A 21,314-nucleotide genomic window follows, 5' to 3' on the forward strand; every position below is an offset into this window, starting at 1 on the left:
TGGTCCTTTATGCCAACATGGCTATATATATATATATATATCGCCTTAAATCTTTTGTTCCTACTTTAAAAATAAATAAAAGCACAGCATACATTTACAAAAAGATTAAAGTGCTTATGCACATACACAGACCTGAAACCTACCAGGACCTCCACATAGGCAGCGTCCTGCTCTTTGCAGGATTGGGGCCGTAATTGGTACAAACAACAATTCTAGTGCAAATTACTGCTTCTGCTTACAAAGCTCATCCCTCTAGTAAAGAAAGAGCCCAACCCTGTAAATCCTCCATGTGCAGAATTCCTCTTGAATTCCATCTCCGAGGGCCTGTGAATTAGGTCCAAAAGTAAAATTGAATCAAGGTACCTTTACAGCCCTTATTGATTGCCAGCGAATCTATTCATCACAAAATATGTCTACCATACATGTACCTCCTGTCAGAGCTATGTGGAAGTAGGACCTTGAAGAGAGTGGCCAACAAACAAACAAAAGTATAGGGACTCCACATTGTAGGGGCGTGCGGTGTCAATTTAGTGCAATGGGCAATAAGGTTCCTTCAATGTGCTGCTTCCCACTCTAATGTGCAACAATGATTATTAGGTTTTGTCTTAAATATATTTTCTCTGTATAGGTGTGAGTGTATATATATGCATATCTTGCATGGGATGAAGGTTCTTCGGGTATGACTGCTTCATCTAGGTCAGGTCTTTGTCAGATTAGCTGCTGTTCATTTTAATCCTTCATTTGAGTTCAATAGTATTTACAAAGTTTTGTGCTTTTGAAGATTTCCAGGAATTGGGTGATGTCTGGTAGAACTTCCCCTAGTGTTCTATGGCCCACGATCTTTTGGAAAGTGTCCTTGGTCATTTTGAAACTGGTAATGAAAGAGTTTTGTATTTCCTAATACATCTTAGTGACTTGGCTGCTTTTGTTTTTTTTATGGCTCTAGGTTAAAAGCTCTTAACAGAACATCCAGATCACCCAAATTAGCGGCTTGAAATAGTTCTGGCTGGTCCATCATAGACAGAGCGATTCTGAGAGCTGCCCAGATATTGCCTGAAATTTCCGGCTGGGGAACCTGCTGTTGATTCCTGCTTTTTCTTTGCAAACTGAGAGCAGTGAGAAAATTGCTGACAGCTTCTCTGTGGGGGAGGAAAGAAAGGCAACATCCGCATATTACAACATAATCTCTTTTGTTTAAAAAATAAAGTATATTTTGTCTTCCTTCTAAGGCATTACAGTAAAATCAAACACATCTGACAACATGGGAGACCATAATCTCTTTGTAGTATTCTTGCTTGATCTGCCTTTAACAATTCCGGACAAAAGTGTTGCTGCAAGACTTCATTGTTATGTATCAAAAAGGCTGCACTTGTGTAGTGATGCAGAGATGAACCTACTCAAGTGCCTGGGGAAATTTTCCTTAGTGTGGTTATGAATCCCATTATACATGTGCCTTGTTATCTTAATTGTATTGTTGACACTTGGGACTCTTTTTACACAGACCTGGATTTTACCCTTGATTCACACAGAGAACCTGGTCTGTGTATGAAATGTATATTGAGCCATAGACTTTCAGGAAAGGGATTTATGGAGAGAGACCATCTTGTTTTATGATCTGATTGGCATGTATGGATCGTCCAGTCGTTTGAGTACTGACTTGGGAGACCCAGGTTCAATTCCCTGCTCCATCACAGATTTTCTGGATGAGTCACTTAGTCTCTCTGGACCTCAGTTGCCCTTCTGTAAAATGGGATAATAGCACTTCCCCATTTCACAGGGGTGTTGTGAGGATAAATACTTAATGACTGTGAGGTGCTTGGAGACTGCACTGATGGGGCCATATAAAAACCTAAGATAGAAGCGAACAAGGCTGGCTGGCACACCAGTTCACTGGCTAGGCATTTTGATGGCAAGCATCAGCCCGGCCCCTTCCTGGTGCCCACCCAAGCCACTAAAGGGCAAAATCCCCACTTTCAAATAAACCAAGTGCCTGGAATATGCATTTAATGGTAAATGGGTATGTGGGACTTTATTTCCAGGAAATAAACCAAACTGTTTGGCTTCCTCCTGAAATAATTACAAAAAGGAACATAGTAGTCCTAAAGGTTCAAAAACCAGAAGACAAACAAATAGAACCCAACATCTTTTTTTTTAATCTCCTGATTTTTCTTGGCATCTGACTCATGATTTTTGAATGGTTGGGTTTGGTTTGGCAATATACTGAAGGTCTATGAGCAGGGCCGGCTCCAGGGTTTTGGCCGCCCCAAACAGCCAAAACAAAAAACAAAACAAAACAAAAAAAGCCGCAATCGCGATCATGATCGCAATCTGCGGCGGCAATTCGGCGGGAGGTCCTTCACTCCCAGGCGGAGTGAGGGACCGTCCGCCAAATTGCCGCCGAATACCTAGACGTGCCGCCCCTCTCCGGAGCGGCCGCCCCAAGCACCTGCTTGAGAAGCTGGTGCCTGGAGCCCTGTCTATGAGTTTTGCTTTTGAACATATGCCAGGATCTGGCCCGAAATCACTGTTTTGAAAGCTGTCTGTACTGAGTGTGTAAGTGTTACAGAAAATTAGGTACTGTACCGTTCTGTTAAGACACCCCTTCCCTAGTAAGGGCTTGTCTAGATGGGGAGTTATTCTGGAATAATTATTCCTGATTAATTGCATGTGTGGATGCTCTTATTCTAGAATAAGAGAGTCTTATTCCAAATTAGATAATCCACTTTGGAATTAGGCACTATTATTCTGGAATAAGAGTGTCCATATATGGAGTTAATCAGGAATAGTTAATCCCCTACTTTATTCCCCTACTTTATCTGGTTTAATTTTCATGTATAGACAAGACTTCAAACTAACATGTAGATTGAACTATTTCAAGTGGGCATCTGCATTTCTTTGTTTTTTTTAATTTCATCTTTGTGGGTAGAGGAATAGTGTTGCTAGCTATTGGAATCACCCAGTTTGTCTGCTTGATACAGCATGTTATGCCTCATTAGGGATGAAAATGAAGTAATTATAATAATTGTTACTTCACATTTTGTTCAGTTTGGGCGATGCAAATCAATATTCGTTTTCATTTTCACTTTCAAATTCACGGTGCTGCATTATTAGTGTTGCAAAGAAACATTTAATGTTTTAAAATCAACTGTTTTCATTTTATTTTTTAAATTACAGAAATATTTCTATTGATTTTAAGTTTCATGGAAGATAAAATCACTTGCACTGTTTTGAAAATCTCAACTGACACTTAGTGCTTTTCATCCATAGATTGCCAAACGTTCTGCAAAGGAAGGTAAGTAATATTGTTCTCATTTTAAATGGTAAAATGAGTCTGAGAGATCAAGGGATTTGCCCAAGGAAACACAGAAGGTCAGTGGAAGAGCCAGAAATGACCTCAGGAGAGATGGTCAAAATTTTTCCATTAAAGTTTTTCCAGTGAAAATGGCTACTTGTTAGAATGAAAATTTCCAAGTGAAATGTCAGTTTTTGATTAATATTTTCTACTTTCTGCAACTGAAGAACATTTTTTCCCCAAACTTTCATTTTTTTTGACAAAAACTCCAAAAAAGTCTTAGAAAAATTTAGATGAAAAACAATTTTTTTCATTTTTGTTGAAATTATTCATTGGGAACTTTCCCCCCAAATCAGCTCTGAAACCAAGGTCTCCTGACTCCCAGCCCAGTGCTCTGTCTTTGTTGCCTCCTGTTGCCTGATAAAATTTGTTCTGACAAAATGAGATATTTGGATCGTAGGCCCTGATTCAGCAAAGCACTTAAGTACATGATTAGTCCCATTGAGTCTACTGGGACTACTCATGTGCTTAAGTACCTTGCTGAACTGGGGCCTTACCTTTTTATAACATACTCTTCAATTGTTTTATTATATTGTACAATGAATATTATCCCATAGTCCAAAGTGCTTTACATTCCTCCAAAGAGTATAACAATATCTTAAATTAAACAAAGATCAGAATACATGTTATAGACTTCTAGCTCAAAAATAAATTTTCAGTTTTTAGAAGCCACCTTACTTTTGGCTTTAAATGTTGATATTCTTTTCATAACTCACCTGTAAGCTCCTAGGTTGATGCAGCTTATTCCCAAATTGTATCTGGACCTAATGAAGCCTGGCTGAATTTCTAAAGCTCTAGTATATGCCTCCACAGCTTCCTCACTTCGATCCCCATTTGCCAAGGTTGCTCCAAGGCGGTTCCATAATGAATAGTCCTGATAACAAAATGAGAGTTTTCTACTATTGGTTTAAGACAAAAGGATATGAGACCTTCCCTTCCCCCCACAAAAGTAATGATCAGTACAGAAAATACTTGTACCCTCTGTTAATTGGTGTGGAATGTGAGGTTCTGACACATGATTCTAGACAACTTCATAAAATTACTCCAATTAATCAGTGTGCAGCCAAAAATTGGACATGCATAAATCTGTTTCTCATTAGGGCTCTCTTGCAATTAACATTTCTATTTCAGGTATTAAAATTTTAATGGCTGAAGAGACATCTCATTAATACTGGTCAGCTTCAAGTGGGAAAGGAAGAGAGTGGCTTGTAAAATGATGATTTTGCATTACAAAAAAAGTTTAATAGGTACCTCTGGCCGAACAGTTAAGGCAGCATTAAATGCGTCTATTGCTCTGTTAAATTCTCTGTTCAGATGGAAAAGCACTCCAAGTCCTGTTTGCAAGTCAGGGTCTATCATCTCACCATTCTGGTGAGCTGCCTCCAGGTACACTTCCTTTACTTCTTCGAGTAATGAACTAGAAAAGGGTGAAAAATAACACCAAGCTGCATTTACCATTCTCTGTAAATGCTGCACCATCTACTGCACAGCCAGCAACTCAAGTCTTTATACTCCTCTAAAACCTATGCAAATAGACAGCTTCAGCTCGATTGTTGTAATGACTTGTTCCGACTCTGGTTGAGAACTGGCCATTAGAGGTCAAAGGTTTACCAGCACTAAGCCAAAGTGCTGCTGAAAACTCAGGCATATCTAAAATACGGGCTATAAGAGCTGTTGAAGCTGGATCAATTCTCTCGGGCACCCTAAAAAATGGATTAGGGGCTGCTCTCAAGGTTAAAGCAAGGAACCAGGTTGGCAAAAATGGTAATCAATCCTCAAGAGTCTTAGATAAAGATTTTGAAATCTACAGCCAAGATTTCAAAGACAGATGCCAAAATTTAGATTCCTAAATTCACAGACTTTGGATTAAGCCCAATATAACGCACTTCATCATTCAGTAGAAGTTCCCTATTTTATTGTTGCTTAGTCAAAATGATCTTGCTAGCACAAGATAACAATAATAAACATAATGACCCATTTCTAAATGGCACTAAACGGAATCCTCCCAGCATTTTGGTCTATGAAGAAGTTGCTGAAGGTTTTTAAAAAGTTCAGAAATAGATACCTTTCACCACTAATGTAAGTGGAAATCTAACGTTTAGACCAACTAGCAAAATAACAATAGGAACTGGTGGTAAAGGGTCTACTGCAGAACAACTTCTAAATGTTCTGAATGGACTATGTGCTTGTGTGTGTTCACACGGATACTACACCATATTTAAAAAAGATTTTCCTGATCCAATGATTTAATCACTTTAATTGGAATTGTTTTTCTGACTCTTTCTGGACAGTAATGTGGAGAATATCATAATGTCTATAAACCAGTGGTACAGCCTAATCTGGAATACTGTGTGCAGTACTGGTCACCCCGTCTCAAAAAAAGATACTGCAAGATTAGAGGGGTTCAGAGAAGGGCTATGATCAAGGGTCTGGAAAAACTCTCATATGAAGAGAGATTTAAAAGCTTGGGATTGTTTAGGAAGCAGGGACGGCTCTATGTATTTTGCCGCCCCAAGCACGGCAGTCAGGCGGCTTTCAGCAGTGCGCCTGCGGGAGGTCCGGCTGGTAACATGGATTTGGCGGCATGCCTGCGGGAGGTCCTCCGGTCCCGTGGCTTCAGTGTACCCGCCGCCGAATTGCCACTGAAGCCGCGGGACCGGCGGACCTCCCGCAGGCGTACCGCCGAAGGCTCCCTGACTGCCGCCCCCACAGCGACTGGCAGGCCGCCCCCCGCGACTTGCCGCCCCAGGCACATGCTTGGTGCGCTGGGGCCTGGAGCCGCCCCTGTTAGGAAATCACCGGGGAGTCATTGTGGCCAAGAATTTAGCAAGATTCCCCAAGAGGAATTGGTCATTTATGTGGATATCAAGAACACCCAGAGTTATAATTAATTATAAATTTTGTTGAAGGGATAGTAAATCTCATGCTTCAGGGCTTAAACTAATCTCCAACTATTAGACACCAGAATGAGACCCAATAAGGGGAAGAGTATCCCACGTATGCTTACTGGAGGACTCTTACACTTTCCTCAGAGACAGGATAATGGCCTGTCAGATCCCATACTGTTTTCTCACAGGTGAGTTATTGCACATTCTAAATGGATGCTGATGTTTCAAGCTTTTATCTGAAAATGCAGAAGAAAATAATCTCACCCCTACAGTGTGAGGGGGATTCTACAGCATCATTTTGTTGGGTCTTATCAGGGATCAAAATTCTTATATTCCTATGTAACTTAAAAAAGCTGAGCAGTGCACTGTACAGTTGAGAAACTCCATTGAAATCAATGGAAGTTAGAAGCCAAAATACCTTAGGGAATCTGGGCCTAATTTCTTCAGGATGCTAATCCAGGTTTACCTTTCTTTTGATGGCTCAGACTTTCTCCTGGTAAGTGCTGGAGACCCTCTTTTGCTCTTCATGATATACTTGTATTTTGGGTTTTGCTTTATCCAGTTTCTTAAAGCTTCACAGGCTTCCTGTTGATGGCCAGTATTAGTGTAGCTCACAGCCAAGGCCATCAGAGCTTTTAAGTTGTTTGGCTGTAGCTGCAAGCACCTAAACAGAGAAGAAAAATATCTTAGTTTCTTTTAGCAAAATGCAGTGCATCAATTCTTCCAACATAGGGCCTGATCCTGCAACCCTTACTCACAAAAGTAGTGCTACTGGCTTCCAGAGGACTGCTGGTGTGTGTAAAGAGCCACTCACATTAATAAGGATAGCAGGATCTTGGAGCAGGGAACTTGCCTTGTTTTTGTGTGTTATGTGCCATCTGCGACTATGGTGTTATATAAATAAAAAGCTAATCCTCCCCACACTTTCTGTTATCAGCATGGCATAGCAAATGTGGGAGGAAGCCTTTTTTTAATAGCACCTGCCTAGTAAACAAATAGAAGACTTTTGAGTAATCTAGAAGTGGGCACTTGTAGAAGGCATTTGGCTATGTAAAAAGATATTTTGAAGATTGAAACCAAAGCCCATCCTTTTCAATAGAATTGTTGGGCCAGATTCTGCTCTCAGCTACACCTTTATAAAGCCACGGACTTCCATAGACTTTCTCCAGCTTTACACCAGGATAATGCACAGGGGAATCTGGTCTGCTGTATCTGTGAGTGGCATTGCTGAATGTTTCAACCTATCAGGGACAAACAAACTTGTCAGGGAACCCTTTGGATTTCTGTGCAGATAAGGAAAAGATGACATTACATATGAATGAGTTACAGTAATTGAAGTATCCTTAGGTAAATTGGCTTGAATGTTAACATCGCTAATGCAATTAAGTTTGGAGTGTATACTTGGCTACAAGTGGAAACAGAATATAGTGCAGCAACACTCGCTACAGATAAAGGCAGAATAATAACTCTGGTATTTAGGAATAGGCATTTACTTAACAGGTATAGCGTGATCATTATATTCCCATCAACCTAGCAAAGTTCTCCATCAATTAGTATTCAGTGGCTGAGGATCTCCATCCAATTAAGGAAACATTTTCATTAAGACAGAAACCTTTAGAAAATATATCAAGTGTCTAGAATATTGAAAAGACATTTTATTTGCGTTGTGCCTAATTCAGGTTTGTTGTGACATGTAGGTTTTCTTTTGTGTTTCCATTTATTTAATTAAATATGAGATTTAATATTGCCATTAACTCCATAGGAATGCAAAATCACGCCTCCGGAGTTACTATGGAGACTAGAGGTAGCATATCACTTCTGTATGCCAGTCATTCCCCCTCCCCCCCAATTAAATGTAAAAGGTCAGAACACAAGTGTGAGATGAAATACACACAGGCATCCATTAACTAATATTGATGGGATCCATTATTTTGCAAATATCTTCATCTACCTTTGGAGGGCGACAATAGCTCCCTGCTCATTTTCATTCTCTGCCTGTGTTATACCAAGAAACTGCCAGGCCTGCAAAATAATAACTGTTATTTTATGATATGTCCCCAAGTGCAATTGGAATCACAGAACAATATCTCTATGCTTACTTAAATAAATGGATACATATAGACAGCAGCATGTATCCAACACTGGCCTGACTACAGTACTTCTATTGCCAATACACCAACAGTACAAAGCAAAGTGATTTTGGATATCTTTAGGCCACGTTTATCCATGGGAAGTTCCCATTTAAGTCAATGGTGATTCTACGCTGTCAGATCCCATACTGTTTTCTCACAGGTGAGTTATTACACATTCTAAATGGATTCTGATGTTTCAAGCTTTTATCTGAAAATGCGGAAGAAAATAATCTCACCCCTACAGTGTGAGGGGGATTCTACAGCATCATTTTGTTGCATCAGGTACATACAGCAGTAGACACAGTGGGACTCAGATGCACATACACAACCACTTCTGTTGATTTTAGGTGCAGTGGCCCGTGCATATCTAAAGACAGACTTTAGAGTACTATGTTGAATCCCACTCTTTCTCTTTCTTTTCCACTGGTTTCAGGGAAGCTATAGCAAGTTATGCCAGCTGAGTATCTGGTCCCCTAATATTTTGCCCCATACACCCTTGCACCATGAAAGGAATGCCCTTCTCCCAAAAAAGTCATAGCTTTTAAGTACTGGGATGAGGTGTACTCCCCATGCCTGCCCTGGAAGACCTGAATTAAATGGGGTGGTCCCAATCAGCCAATTAAGCTGCAAATGCATAAGATTTAGGCTGTGGGGTGGGAGCTAATTAGGAGGAAGCTCACCTCTGAGGGAACAGGTGGGGCTTCTATAAAGCCAGGAGGCTGTCAGCAGCATGGGAGGAAATCTGCAATCTCTCCCCCTGAGGTAAGGGAGAAAGATGGGGCATAGGAACCCAGGAAGAACCTTAGTAGGCCTGAGAGAGTCTGACTAGGAAGGCTGAAGAATGAAAAGCTTGGAGAAGCACAGTAGAAATAGTGAAGGGTTGAAGTAGTAAGGTTAGTGTAGCTGCAGACCTTAACTGCTCGCTATAGGGCCCTGGACTGGAGCCCAGTGTAGAGGATGGGTCTGGGTTCCCCTAGCATCCACTGCAGAATGGGATTGCTAGTGGCAGTGAAGAGGAAGACTGCCTGAGATGCTGTGGGAGTGATGTAGTCAGTGCAGTGGGCGTGTGGATGCCAGTGCAGGACTCTGAAAAAATGTGCCCGGAAGGGGAAAATAGAGAGTGATTTGGCCGGAGGGCTGAGTCATGAGGCAGCTGTACTGTGAGAAGGAAGGGGGCACTGAACTGGGCGGAGCTAAGCACCAGAAGGACCCATCACACAGCAGTGAGTAGACCACCCTGTGACAAATATACAGGCTGAAATTGTGCTTGTAACACAGCCTTTAATGCAAATAATAAACATTCAGTGGGCCTATTCAATTCTTGACATTCCATTATCTTTATGATTTCTAAGTATGACAAATACTGCAGTATAGTAAATATCAGTATTTTAATGGCACCTGAGGTAAGTGGCTTATTTCTGCTTCATGTTGCTCCTAATTGCATCATGTCAGTCAGGTACATTGTGAAATCCTTTCTCTTGCTGCCCTATAAGACTTGGTCTTTGGCTCTTCCTTTCTACCACTCCTAGGCTATTTTTTGTTGCTCCCACATCCCACACATCAATTTCAGCTCTAAAATTCAAATAATTCACACTGCCTTTTAACATTAGATACCCGAAACACACAGCAGATGGAGCACTTTCAGCCATGCAGCCTTGAAATATATCACAGTCCTAGCTTTTGCTGTATGCTAGTATCAACTACAATTAACTTTCTCTGGCATATCTCAGAATCTTCCATTTCCTTACTCATTAGCCAGTATTCCTATGTATTTCTGAGATTACTGTTTACAAATAAAAATGCTGTAATGTTTGCTAGGAACCTGCAATACAGATTTGAAGAATACCTTAATTCTAGAGCGGGGTGGAAATTTTTTTGAATTGAAAAATGGTCTTTTTCTACAATGGAATTTTTTGTGAAACTGTTGGAATGTTTCCCCCCCCACCCCAAAATAGAAACAAAACAAAAGAAATACTTTAAAATATATATATTGATTGAATATATATTTGATTGAAAATGGTTATAAACATTGTTTTATTTGCCAGAATTTTTGGTAACTGAAAAATTTTGATGGTCATGTCAAATAATTTTTAATAAACTGATTAACATCTTCAAATAACAGCTTTAAAGTTTTGAAACTGCGAAAATAAGCTTTCATTGTTTGATCAGCTCTGCTTAATTAATTTCAAAGTATATGATGCTCCTTACACATTGTTACCTTCCATTTTATTTCACGCAAAAACCACTGCCAAAAGTTTTGACCTTGAATCCTCCCCATCCTTGCTATGCTAGGTGAAGTGAGACACTTGTAGCTGCTTCCCCTCCCTAGATAAAGGCAGGGGAGTGAATACCTCAGCATCACTGGGATCTTGTAGAATGGCAGCCTCCATGTATAAGATAGTGAGGGGCAGGTCTCCTTCTTTCAGTTTTTTCAGTCCTTCCTCAAATGCACCAGGCCAGTCTCTGAAAGGGTTTTCGGTATGAAAATAATAGCCCTGGAGCAGACAGTTAATGGTCCAGTGATGAAACACAGTAGCAAGGAATGTTAAGCACATACAGTTAAATAGCTTATTATTTCCCAGCGAGGTGTAAAACTTCTTTGCTGCATGAAAATGGTACGCGTTCCCTTGTAAAGTTTCAATAAAAAAAGTGTAAAATGATGTGGTTCACATCCAACAGACCAGGGCACTTATTACTGGCCCTTTATATTTACCCTAGTTTCCAAGAAAGTTGTGACACCCTGGCATTCCCTTATTCACCACTGCCATATAATTAGGATATGTTTTGCACAAAGTATGCCTTGTGAGGTATCATTCTAAAGGTCTTTATCTGCTAGACATTAATATCTTGTTGGATTGTATGTGCTATCATATGTGAAGTTATGCAGTTTGGCTCTGTATGTGTTACTGAAACATGTTGTGAGGTTGAAAACACCCACAAGCAGCCTTTCAGGTAAAAACAGTAAAAAGTCCAAACAATGTTAATGGCTTATTGAGGAAATGCACACAAGCACAAGGATTTCCCCAGGTATTGTATACAACAGAAACCTCTCAGAGATAGCACTACACAATGGGAACTGTTTGACCCAGATCACAGCAAAAGAGCTTTCCAGGAAGTGGGAAGAAGGTATAAAAGGGGGAAATGACATCATGACGGTACCTCACTCTCCCTACAACAACACACTTGGAAACACCTGAGGAACAAAGACTGAACTGGGGGAAGTGATGGCCCCAGGCTAAAGAGACTTCTAGCCTGTGTATGAAAACCTGGGAAACCCACGCTGCAAAGCAAATGCAGCTTGTGCCTTAATCTGCCAGCCTATTTATCACTCAGGATGAGAATTTTAGTTCATATCTTATCTTTCTAGTATCTTAGACTTAGTTTGCATTTTATTTATTTACTAGGTAATCTGCTTTGATCTGTTTGCTATCACTTATAATCACTTAAATTAAATGTATTAACTACAAAAGATAGATTTTATGTTTTAATCCAAACCAGCGAGCTTTGACTGGAGTGCTTGGGGAAAATCTTGGCTTGATTATCACAAGTATGCATTGGTCTCTTCACATTGAGGAAGAGGCAAACCAGGTATTAAACCCATATACTGGACAGATTTGACTAGGGGAGGATGGTACTGCCCTGGGGTCCTAGGCTGGGAAGCTGGTGGTTAGAGAGCCTGCATGTAACTGCAGCTGGGTGTGTCCCTACCTGTGTTAATGCTGGTGAAAGTGTTGGCTTGCAAGGCGTTGCAACTTGTCACAGTAGCACAGTGTGAGAGGGAGCCCAGGCTGGTGGGTCAAAGGGCTTGTGGTACCCCAGTTCCGGGTGGCACCCCAGGAGGAACCCTTCACAAAAGTATTATACTTAGGAGATAGTCACTTCCTACACAGTGGACCCCATCCATTTCAATGGGAGCAGGATTGGTCCCAGTGTGCACTAAATATATCAAACTTTGGCATAAAGAGCATGTCTCGCATGGACTAACCTCCCCCAGTGCTTTCACCTCCATGTCAGTTCAGTGCTTGCACATATGAAATAGCATAAAACCTTCAATGAACACCCAAGGGGCAACTCTGTATTGCAAGCACTTGAGCTTGTTTTAGGTTTGAAACAGGGTTTGCCTCACTCTGCGACTGCGACTCAGCTTGTGTCAGCCAATGAAGCCTGGTCATCTCTGCCTGGAGTGGATGTGCTCTCAGGCAACGTGCTTTTGAGGGAGATAAATGAATGCCTGAATAAGGACTATAGAAACTGGGTCATAAATCATAGGGATCAGAATTTTAGGGTTGTCCAATCCACCTTCCTGCCAATGCAAGGTAAAGAGTGTTTTAATATATGGAGAAAATGAGAATATAAATCAAAGAAAAATACATAAAGGAGATGGGGAGTGGGGAGAGAGAAATTCATTCCTAGGATGGGAAGTTGTTGAACACATAGGGCCAGATTTTCAAATGCCCAACACTCTTAATTTAGGGCCTGGTTTCAAAAGTGCTCAGCACCTAGCCGCTCCTATTGTGACACTTATAGCCAGATTTTCCAAAGAGTTCAGATCCCAACATGCTCTCAGAGTGCTGCACTCTTGTGAAAATATGACTCTTACTCAAGTGCCTACATGGGAGCTGAGCTCTTTTGAGAAATTCTCGCCTTAGTGGCAGGTAGTGTGTAGTTGTGAGGAGGAATTTCCTTGTTTTCCTCTCATAGACACCAAGGAGAGTGACTCTAAAACCTGCACAGAAACGATGTGCTGTGTTAGCGGGTTACTGATGTTACCTTCTCACTGGTCGAGACAGTTACTTGGCCACGCGCTTCTTGGTTCTCTGAAATCCAGTTTCTCTGAGCCATTTCTTCCCATTCAGCTTGCATCTTATCCCAAAACTCTGTGTCTGACTAGGAAAAAAAGAAAAGGGGCAAGGGGAAGAAAGAGAGAAATTAAAGAAACTTTCTAAGAAAATGCCACCTGCTTTTGATCCTCCAAATATGAAAACTTATATACAGGGTCATCTTCAAATGACTTCAGTTGGTGTTAAATTTTCAAGGTTGTAAGTTTAAGTGACAAAAGGTGAAAGGCAACAATGACAGATTTGAGGAGTAACTCATGTTTTCTGAACATCTTGGGGCCCGTTTGGTGTAAAATCCTTTTTGGATTAGGCAAGGCTCCCGTGTCCTCCTTAGTTAGAAGTTTCAGTGACATTTTAGAAGTACTGTATGATCTAGGTGTTAGCACCCATGACTAGGAGCTCTTCCCCTAATTTACTGTATGATTTTAGGCAAATCACAAATTTTCATCTCTAAAGAAGAGTTCAGTGGAGCTTGAAAGCTTGTTTCTTTCATCAACAGACGCTAGTCCGATAAAAGTTACTACCTCCCCCTTGTCTGTCTAGTCTAAATCCTGATATTCTGAGCTATATAATCCTTGCCTACCTCAGATCAGGGTTGTGAATCTTAATGTTTGTCTAAGTGCAGTGAGGCTATCAGCTGAAAGAATAAAATGTTGTTAAAAAAATCCTTCCGTTAAGGTTCTTCTCTGAGATTGATTTCCATGCACCTAGTGTTAGAAACTAGCTCACAGTATCTAAAGGACACTGCTAAATCAGTCGCAAGTGTAAAACCAAACCAGAGATTACCAGCAGATAAGAATTTTAAGGGAGGTCAGATTTTTGGCTTTGAACTACTTGACATTATCCCTTTAAATCTAAAGTCATAATAGTGCGTATGATAGACTGGTGAATGATGCCATGTTTCTGTAGGAAAAAAAATTGGGATCTTATCACTTCATCCCTAAAAAAGCCCATACAATCAAGCTCAATGCAGTGGAAGTGGTGGGAGCTTTGGAGAGGTGATAAAAGATGCTATATAAACTCAAGATTATTATATTCAGAACATGTTTCCTGTCTGTGGCTCTGCTTGCCATATTGCTTCTTGATGAAAATAAAAATAGGTGAGTCAGAAACAGGTGTTTATAGCACTAAATCATCAACTGCAGCGCTGGTGATAATCCATCAGCACTTGGAATGCTTAAAATTCTTAGCTACTTACTAATTTAAATTTGGAAATTACTTTCACAATCCGCACTTACAATTTTTAAGGCATAAACACTTCATTGGTGTGGCTAAGACCCAGTGTTTCAGGACATCCCCAAAACATTAAGGAGCTGTATAGTCATTGTCTGCCTCTTCACTCCCACTACCTGGGAGAACTTAGGAACTCAGTGGAGGCAATGAGCATGTTTAGCTCCGAAGTTTTGGGAAGTTATGAGGCTCTGTAATTGACAGTTGAGCTACTCAAGCGCTCATGTGTTATAAATGTTAAGCACTCGAAACATTTATTCATTAAATTTTTAGTGGCTTAGCCATAAATGGGTTTCCTTTCACTCCACTGCATATCAAGAAGATGCCTGACCCCAGCTCCCATTGCCATGGGGAGCTTGGGAGTTAACGTTGTGTGGGCAGTGCAGCCAGTTGGAGTGATTACGAATGATCGGTGATTATATGGCTATGAAGAAGTGGCTGGATGTGTCAGCTGTTCATTTGCAGACTTTCTAACATTTAGGCCCAGCTCCACAGGAGCGAGGCAGAGGTTTTGTACCATATTCCTAGCAGAATTTGGACATGGAGACATCATAACTCACCATGGGAGGATCATGGTGTAGAGCCAGCATTGGAATTCCTCTGCAGCCCATGAGGAGGAATGTCTGGGAATAGGGGCATGGACTGGATGGTGCTATGCCCCAGTCATCTCTGGTTGTAGTATTGGCCTCTTGTGGCCATTGGCAGTGGGTATAATTTGCAGCAGCCCTCAGCCTGCTCCAAATTATGCCAGGGGATCATCTTGGTGTTCAGCAAGGACAGGATTCGGAAAGCACAAAAGCTACGTTTGAAGCTCCCATCCTGAGCTATGGAGTGCACTTTATGGTTGTAGCAGAGGATCTGAACCATTGCTTTGTTTTTTGTAAAGAGGTGAAATCTGGTGAGAAGGTGTAATATATTTTCCCTTGTGGTAGCTGGATTCCATTCAGACACAATTTTGACCTTCTCTCTTAGGATAAAGAGAGATATTTTATTTAATTTAGATTTATAAAATTCCCACAGCACCCACCCTAATTTCTTTGGCTGTTGATGTAACTTCAAATACATAATAAACATTCAGTTCCTTTCCGTCACAGGTCTGATTCTGCCACTCTCTCACACTGAACAGTACTTCTCTCCATGAATAATCCAACTACTTGGAGTGAATGAGGATGGCAGGTTTGGACCCTGATGTAATTAAATTTCATTTCTCATAGGTGTGTTCCTTTAACATGAAACCCTTATCACATAGGTAGCATATGTTCTCTGTGACGCAGGATTTGCTGTAGCTTAGGCTGCATCTTGTTGGCAATAGAAGCAAATTGTTACATAAAATGAATGCAGTAAAGTTTGTCCCTTCCAAAAAACCAACTGAGCACATATGATGCTAAAGAATGCAGATAAAACAGCTCAGAAGAGGATCAGTATCCCATGCCTTTTTGGTGTATTGAGCATTAACTCTCAGATTCATAGAGGAGGAGGTAGAAAGTTTAGGTACGTCCACACTGCAAATAAAAACCTGTGGCAGCGAGTCTCAGAGCCTGGGTCAACTGACTCAAGCTTGCTGTACAGGGCTAAAAATAGTGTAGATGAGCTGGAGCCCAGGCTCTGAAACCCAGCAAGGGGGAAAGAGGGTCTGTCTCTGAGCCTAGGCTCTAGCGTAAGCAGGCATGTCTACACTGCTATTAGCTCTGTAGCGAGAGCCCCGCAAGCCCAAGTCAGTTGATGCAGACTCTGAGATATACTGCAGTGGGGCTGGTTTTGGGGGGGAGAGGTTGTTTTGTTTTGCAGTGTAGACATACCCTTACAGTCAGGATGTTTACTCAAGTGGAATAATGTAAATGAGGCTGTGTGATACAGGAAGAGAAATCCTAACATTGCATCATATGCTGTATCAGAGAGAGACCTGTAGTAGCTGGTTAAATATTATAGCAATGAGAACAGTGAGAAGTTCAAAGGAAAGGAAAAGAAGCAACTACAGAACAAGCACATTAAGAGTCTGAAATCAGACTGAGATTTAGTGGCTGTAATAAACAGAGTGAAGCAATGACTGTGGTTGCCACAAATCATGCTGAGAAATACAAGCACCTCCGCAGAAAAAAAGAGTCTCCAAGTTAAGGTGCCACATTTTCACCATTAGGAGAAAATGGGGACAAGTAATCCCAAAGAAGAGTGCATCTCTAAGCCTTTGGAGATATGCTCCAGTTCCTTCTGCTGGGAAAATTCACTGGATGGCCAGATCTTCATTGCACTGAAATTACTAAATGCTCAGTACCTGAGTTTGCTTTGGCAGTAAGGTGTTAGTGTGACTAATCTCAATGATTGTGATAGGACTATTTGAGGAGAGAGGTACTGAAGGTCTTATAAAGACTGTAAGGCTCATCCCTATGTGCACTCCTGATATGCACAGAGGTATCATGAGCAAAGTATTGAGTCTGGCCAAAGCTCATCTGTACTAATGTGACTTGCAACAACACGTCTTCTCAAAGGAGTTTAGTGACAGAGGAACGTGCAGACTAAATCCAGGTTGAGTCAGCAGTGCAAGAATTTGACACTAGATATAAAGGGATAGGAAGGCTTGTGCTCATAGACAAGTGATTGTTACACCTTACAGGACTGTTTATATAGTCTATAGGAAGATGCACTATCTAGAGTGCTAACAAGGCATTGCTCATGTGCCCATCACTGCAGTATCTGGATGCCAATATCTGGTATTTTTCTCCATAATCATAAGCAACAGCTTCAGACCTGTCTGAACTGTGCAATTATTGGTCATTGATGGTACATGCCATATTTCTTTGTGAATCAGGATTCCCATGTGTGTCATCCACTCAAGGAGAGAGAAGACACACATGTCTTTTGGTAAGAATTCTGAGTTTAATTCAGGGGTTGTATAAAAATGTCCTTTATATAGGTAAATTTTAATACAGCCATTATACAAGCTGTCATTTGAACAACAGGTAATTCAGGGTACCAGTGACAAACATTGATCTTCAGTATTTATAGCTGTGAAATTCTGCTTTTAGTATTATTTCTTGCAAAATCATTCATATGACCAATGACGGGGGGTGGGGGGGAAAACTTATTAAAAATCCACTTGTCTGTCTTCTTTCTGCATATAATTAGCAAAGATACTGTATTTTTTTAAAATCTAAGTCAATGGGCCAAATTCTGCTCTCTTTACATGTTTGTAACTCCCAATGAAGTTCACATATTGATATGAAATATGGTATAATTTATTTATCCTTTGTAGTATTGCTGTGGGATATTAATACTCCACTCCAGAGCTAGCTGCAATTTTGAGGTAGGTAAAGTGATCCCTATGTATCCCTGCATTACCTCCCAAGAGTTGATAATTGTTTTTTGTAATGTACTTTGAAATCCTTGGATGAATAGAAAGTGCAGAATATTTTTAAAGATTACATAACACCAGCTAATGTATTTCAGATATTAGCAGATTCTGTTTCGTACATACTGTGCTGACATTAACCCTGTTAGTCTCATAGACTTTAATGGGCCATCATGATAATCTAGCTTGACATGCACATCACAGGCCTTAGAACCTCACTGACCCACTCCTGTAGTAAGTCCCTAACCTCTGGGTAAATTACTGAAGCTCTCAAATCTTGATTTAAAGATGTCAAGTTACAAGGAATCCACCACTTAATCTAGTTCAAACCAGCAAGTGACCCGTGCCCCATACTGCAGAGGAAGGCAAAAAAACTTCAATCTGACCTGGGAGCACGGGTGGCTCTAGCTTTTTTGCCGCCCCAAGCACAGCAGGCAGGCTGCCTTCGGCGGCTTGCCTGCGGGAGGTCCCCGGTCCCACGGATTCGGCGGCATGCCTGTGGGAGGTCTGCCGGTCCCGCAGCTTCGGCGTACCAGCTGCCGAATTGCCGCCGAATCCGCGGGACCGGCAGACCTCCCGCAGGCAAGCCACCGAAGGCTGCCTGACTGCTGCCCTCGCAGGGACCGGCAGGGTGCCCCCCACGGCTTGCCGCCCCAGGCATGCGCTTGGAGCGCTGGTGCCTGGAGCCGCCGCTGCCTGGGAGAAAACTCCTTCCCAACCCCAAATATGGCAATCGATGAGCATGTTGGCAAGAGTCACCAGCCAGACCCCTGGGAAAGAATTCTGTGTAATAAACCAGTGACATCCCCATCTAGTGTCCCATCTCTGGCCACTGCAGATATTTGCTAATCTTTCTCCCTTTCTTTTTCTTGCTGCTGCTGTGTTTCTAGGGGAACTGAAAAATAATAGAGCTTTTGGGATTTTTATGGGTCCCCTCAGCTGCTGCTCACAGAGAGAAGTCAGATTGGAGGTATCTAGGATGAAGCGGTGCAGAAGTGCACCATGCTACCCACTTTGCCCTGAAAACCTCCATGGATACCCCATGAGTTTCATGAGGAGCCAGGCTGGAGTACTGGGGGAATAGACATGTTATTTGATGTTGGCAATATCAGCACTGTGAACTGCACAGAATCCACTCTTGCCTGTGAGTGGGATCTCTGCTGGTGTTAAGGGGAATGGGTGTCCCAGTGTGTGGAGGGCTCTGTGCGGAAAATTACCAGACAAACAAATAAGTCCCCAGGCCTATGATGGTGCCAGTAAATGGGTGCATGAGAAGAAGTGTGTGGCGGGGTATACTACCCCTTGAAGGAGCAGTCTACAGTTGGCAGCTGAAGTAAGCTCTGGTGTATTCAAGGATCCCCCAGCCTGCCCTGGGGTGGGGCTCTTTCTACAGGAAGGAGCTGAGCAGAAGTGAGGGCCCTAGAAGCCAGGCAAACTGTGGTCTCTCTCAGGCTCCAGGGGACTAGCCTGTTTGGATCCAGAGACTTTATTTGCTGACACTAAATTTGGGGAGCTCTGAACTGGGGCCCTGAGGTAAGGCCCTTAGGAACCTGACGACTGCTCTTTCCCAGAGACCTTCTTAAAGGAGACATCTTTGTTTTGTTTTGGCTTCCCCTTGCTTGATCCTTTACCAAGAAACAATGTTTCAGGGCAAGCAGGGCATGGCAATACCAAATATATGGCCCAGGCTCATTTTATCAGGTACTGCGTACACGGGAAGCTGGCCATGACACTGCAATAGATCTGACGGTTAATAATATCAACGGCAAGAAATGACGGTGAAGAAATGTACCACGCACTTTTTCATCTGCATTACAATGACATCACAGGTGCTTGCCTGAAGTCATTAAAATGTCAAGGGGATTATATAAAGATTCTTGCACTCCTTTGGATATCTACAGCAATGGCTCTCAACCTTTTCAGACTAGTGTACCTCTTTCAGGAGTCTGATTTGTCTTGTGTACCCTAAGTTTCACCTCACTTAAAAACGACTTGCTTTAAAATCAGATATAAAACTACAAAAGTGTTACAGCACAGTAGTACTGAAAAATTGCTGACGTTCTCATTTTTACCATTACAATTATAAAATAAATCAACTGGAATATAAATATTGTACTTATATTTCAGTGTATAGTATATAGAGCAGTATAAACAAGTCTTTGTCGGTATGAAAATTTTAGTTTGTACTGACTTTGCTAGTGCTTTTTTATGTAGTCTGTTCAGGGCCGGCTCTAGGCACCAGCAAAACAAGCTGGTGCTTGGGGCAGCACATTTCTAGGGGTGGCATTCTGGCCGCCCCTAAAAATGTGCCCCGGCTGCCCTAGCTCACCTCCGCTGCTGCCGCTCGCACACCACGGCTCGTGAAACAGCTGATTCGTGCGCTGCTGCTCGCCCTCCCTCCCAGGTTTGAGAGCCTGGGAGAGAGGGGGAGACTCCAAGTGGCCGCGGCACGCGCACTGCTTCACCCCCTCCCTCCTAGGCTTGAGAGCCTGGGGGGAGGAGGCAGGGCTGGGGATTTGGGGAAGGGGTGGAGTTGAGGCGGGGCCGGGGGTGGGGTAAGAAAAAAACGGGAAGGGGGGGCGGCCAAAATTGTTTTTGCTTGGGGCGGCAAAAATCCTAGAGCCAGCCCTGAGTCTGTTGTAAAACTAGGTAAATATCTAGATGAGTTGATGTACCCCTTGGAAGACCTCTGCGTACCCATACAGGTTTGCGTATCCCTGGCTGAGAACCACTGATCTACAGCATGAGAGAGGTCCACTGGCAAGAGGAAAATTGTATTTGGAACAGTTCTGCAACATCCTGGAAATGTTAAATCCATGCTGCTAATCACAGCGTGTTGCAAAATCACTTATTGCTCAGGACATGTAAAGATCTGCTGCTCAACAGGAATCAAATAGTGTGGATACTTTCTAAATGTAGTTTTTTTTTTATAGCTATAGCTGTTCAAAACCACTCTAATCTACTTAAATTCATTGTTTTAAACATTCTCTATTACATACTAAAAGCACCCTAGCCAGTTTACAGCTACATAGCCAACACACTGTTGTTATGCCATGCATTACAGTTTAGGGCACTGATGGGTGACATGCTGAACCCTGAGAAACACCATTCACGGGCAGTGACTCGACTCTAATGATGTGGATCAATATTTAATAGGTGTTCTAGGGATAACGGTTTCAAAAGCATTCAGCATTGAATTAACTCTGCTCCTATTGATGTCAATGGGAGCAGAGTTAGGGTATGTCTACACTGCCAAAATAGTTGTGTTCTTACTTCAGGTTGGCTAACTCGCATTAAAATAGCAGTGAAGACATGCTAACTTGGCTTTTAATTTGGATTAGCAGCTGCAGTTCAAGCATGGAGTTGAACTCAAGCCGAGTTGCCCCATCTTCACTGATATTTTAACCCAAGTTTGCTAATGGGGGTTAGCTAACCTGAACTAAGAATGCACTGACTTTTTGCAGTGTAGACATACCCCAAGGCTAATGCTAAGTGCTTTTGAAAATCTCACCCCTAACATCAGGGCTC

General features: G+C 41.9%; 1 protein-coding gene across 1 annotated transcript in view; it reads right to left on the reverse strand.

Annotated features, from left to right (window-relative positions):
* Window positions 1–404: 404 nt before the first annotated feature.
* The window catches only part of PEX5L (peroxisomal biogenesis factor 5 like), a 163,215-nt gene continuing 142,305 nt past the window's right edge, over window positions 405–21,314 (reverse strand). Inside the window, exons 8-14 of the mRNA XM_034782693.1 lie at window positions 13,143–13,259; window positions 10,724–10,867; window positions 8,192–8,262; window positions 6,707–6,904; window positions 4,604–4,769; window positions 4,069–4,226; window positions 405–1,139 (exon numbers count right to left, since the gene is read on the reverse strand). Coding sequence (XP_034638584.1) covers window positions 935–1,139; window positions 4,069–4,226; window positions 4,604–4,769; window positions 6,707–6,904; window positions 8,192–8,262; window positions 10,724–10,867; window positions 13,143–13,259 — 1,059 coding nt within the window. The 3' untranslated portion in view covers window positions 405–934. The remainder of the gene's footprint in view (window positions 1,140–4,068; window positions 4,227–4,603; window positions 4,770–6,706; window positions 6,905–8,191; window positions 8,263–10,723; window positions 10,868–13,142; window positions 13,260–21,314) is intronic.

The sequence above is a fragment of the Trachemys scripta genome, chromosome 9 (genome assembly GCF_013100865.1).
Source record: "Trachemys scripta elegans isolate TJP31775 chromosome 9, CAS_Tse_1.0, whole genome shotgun sequence".
Classification (NCBI taxonomy): Eukaryota; Metazoa; Chordata; order Testudines; family Emydidae; genus Trachemys; species Trachemys scripta.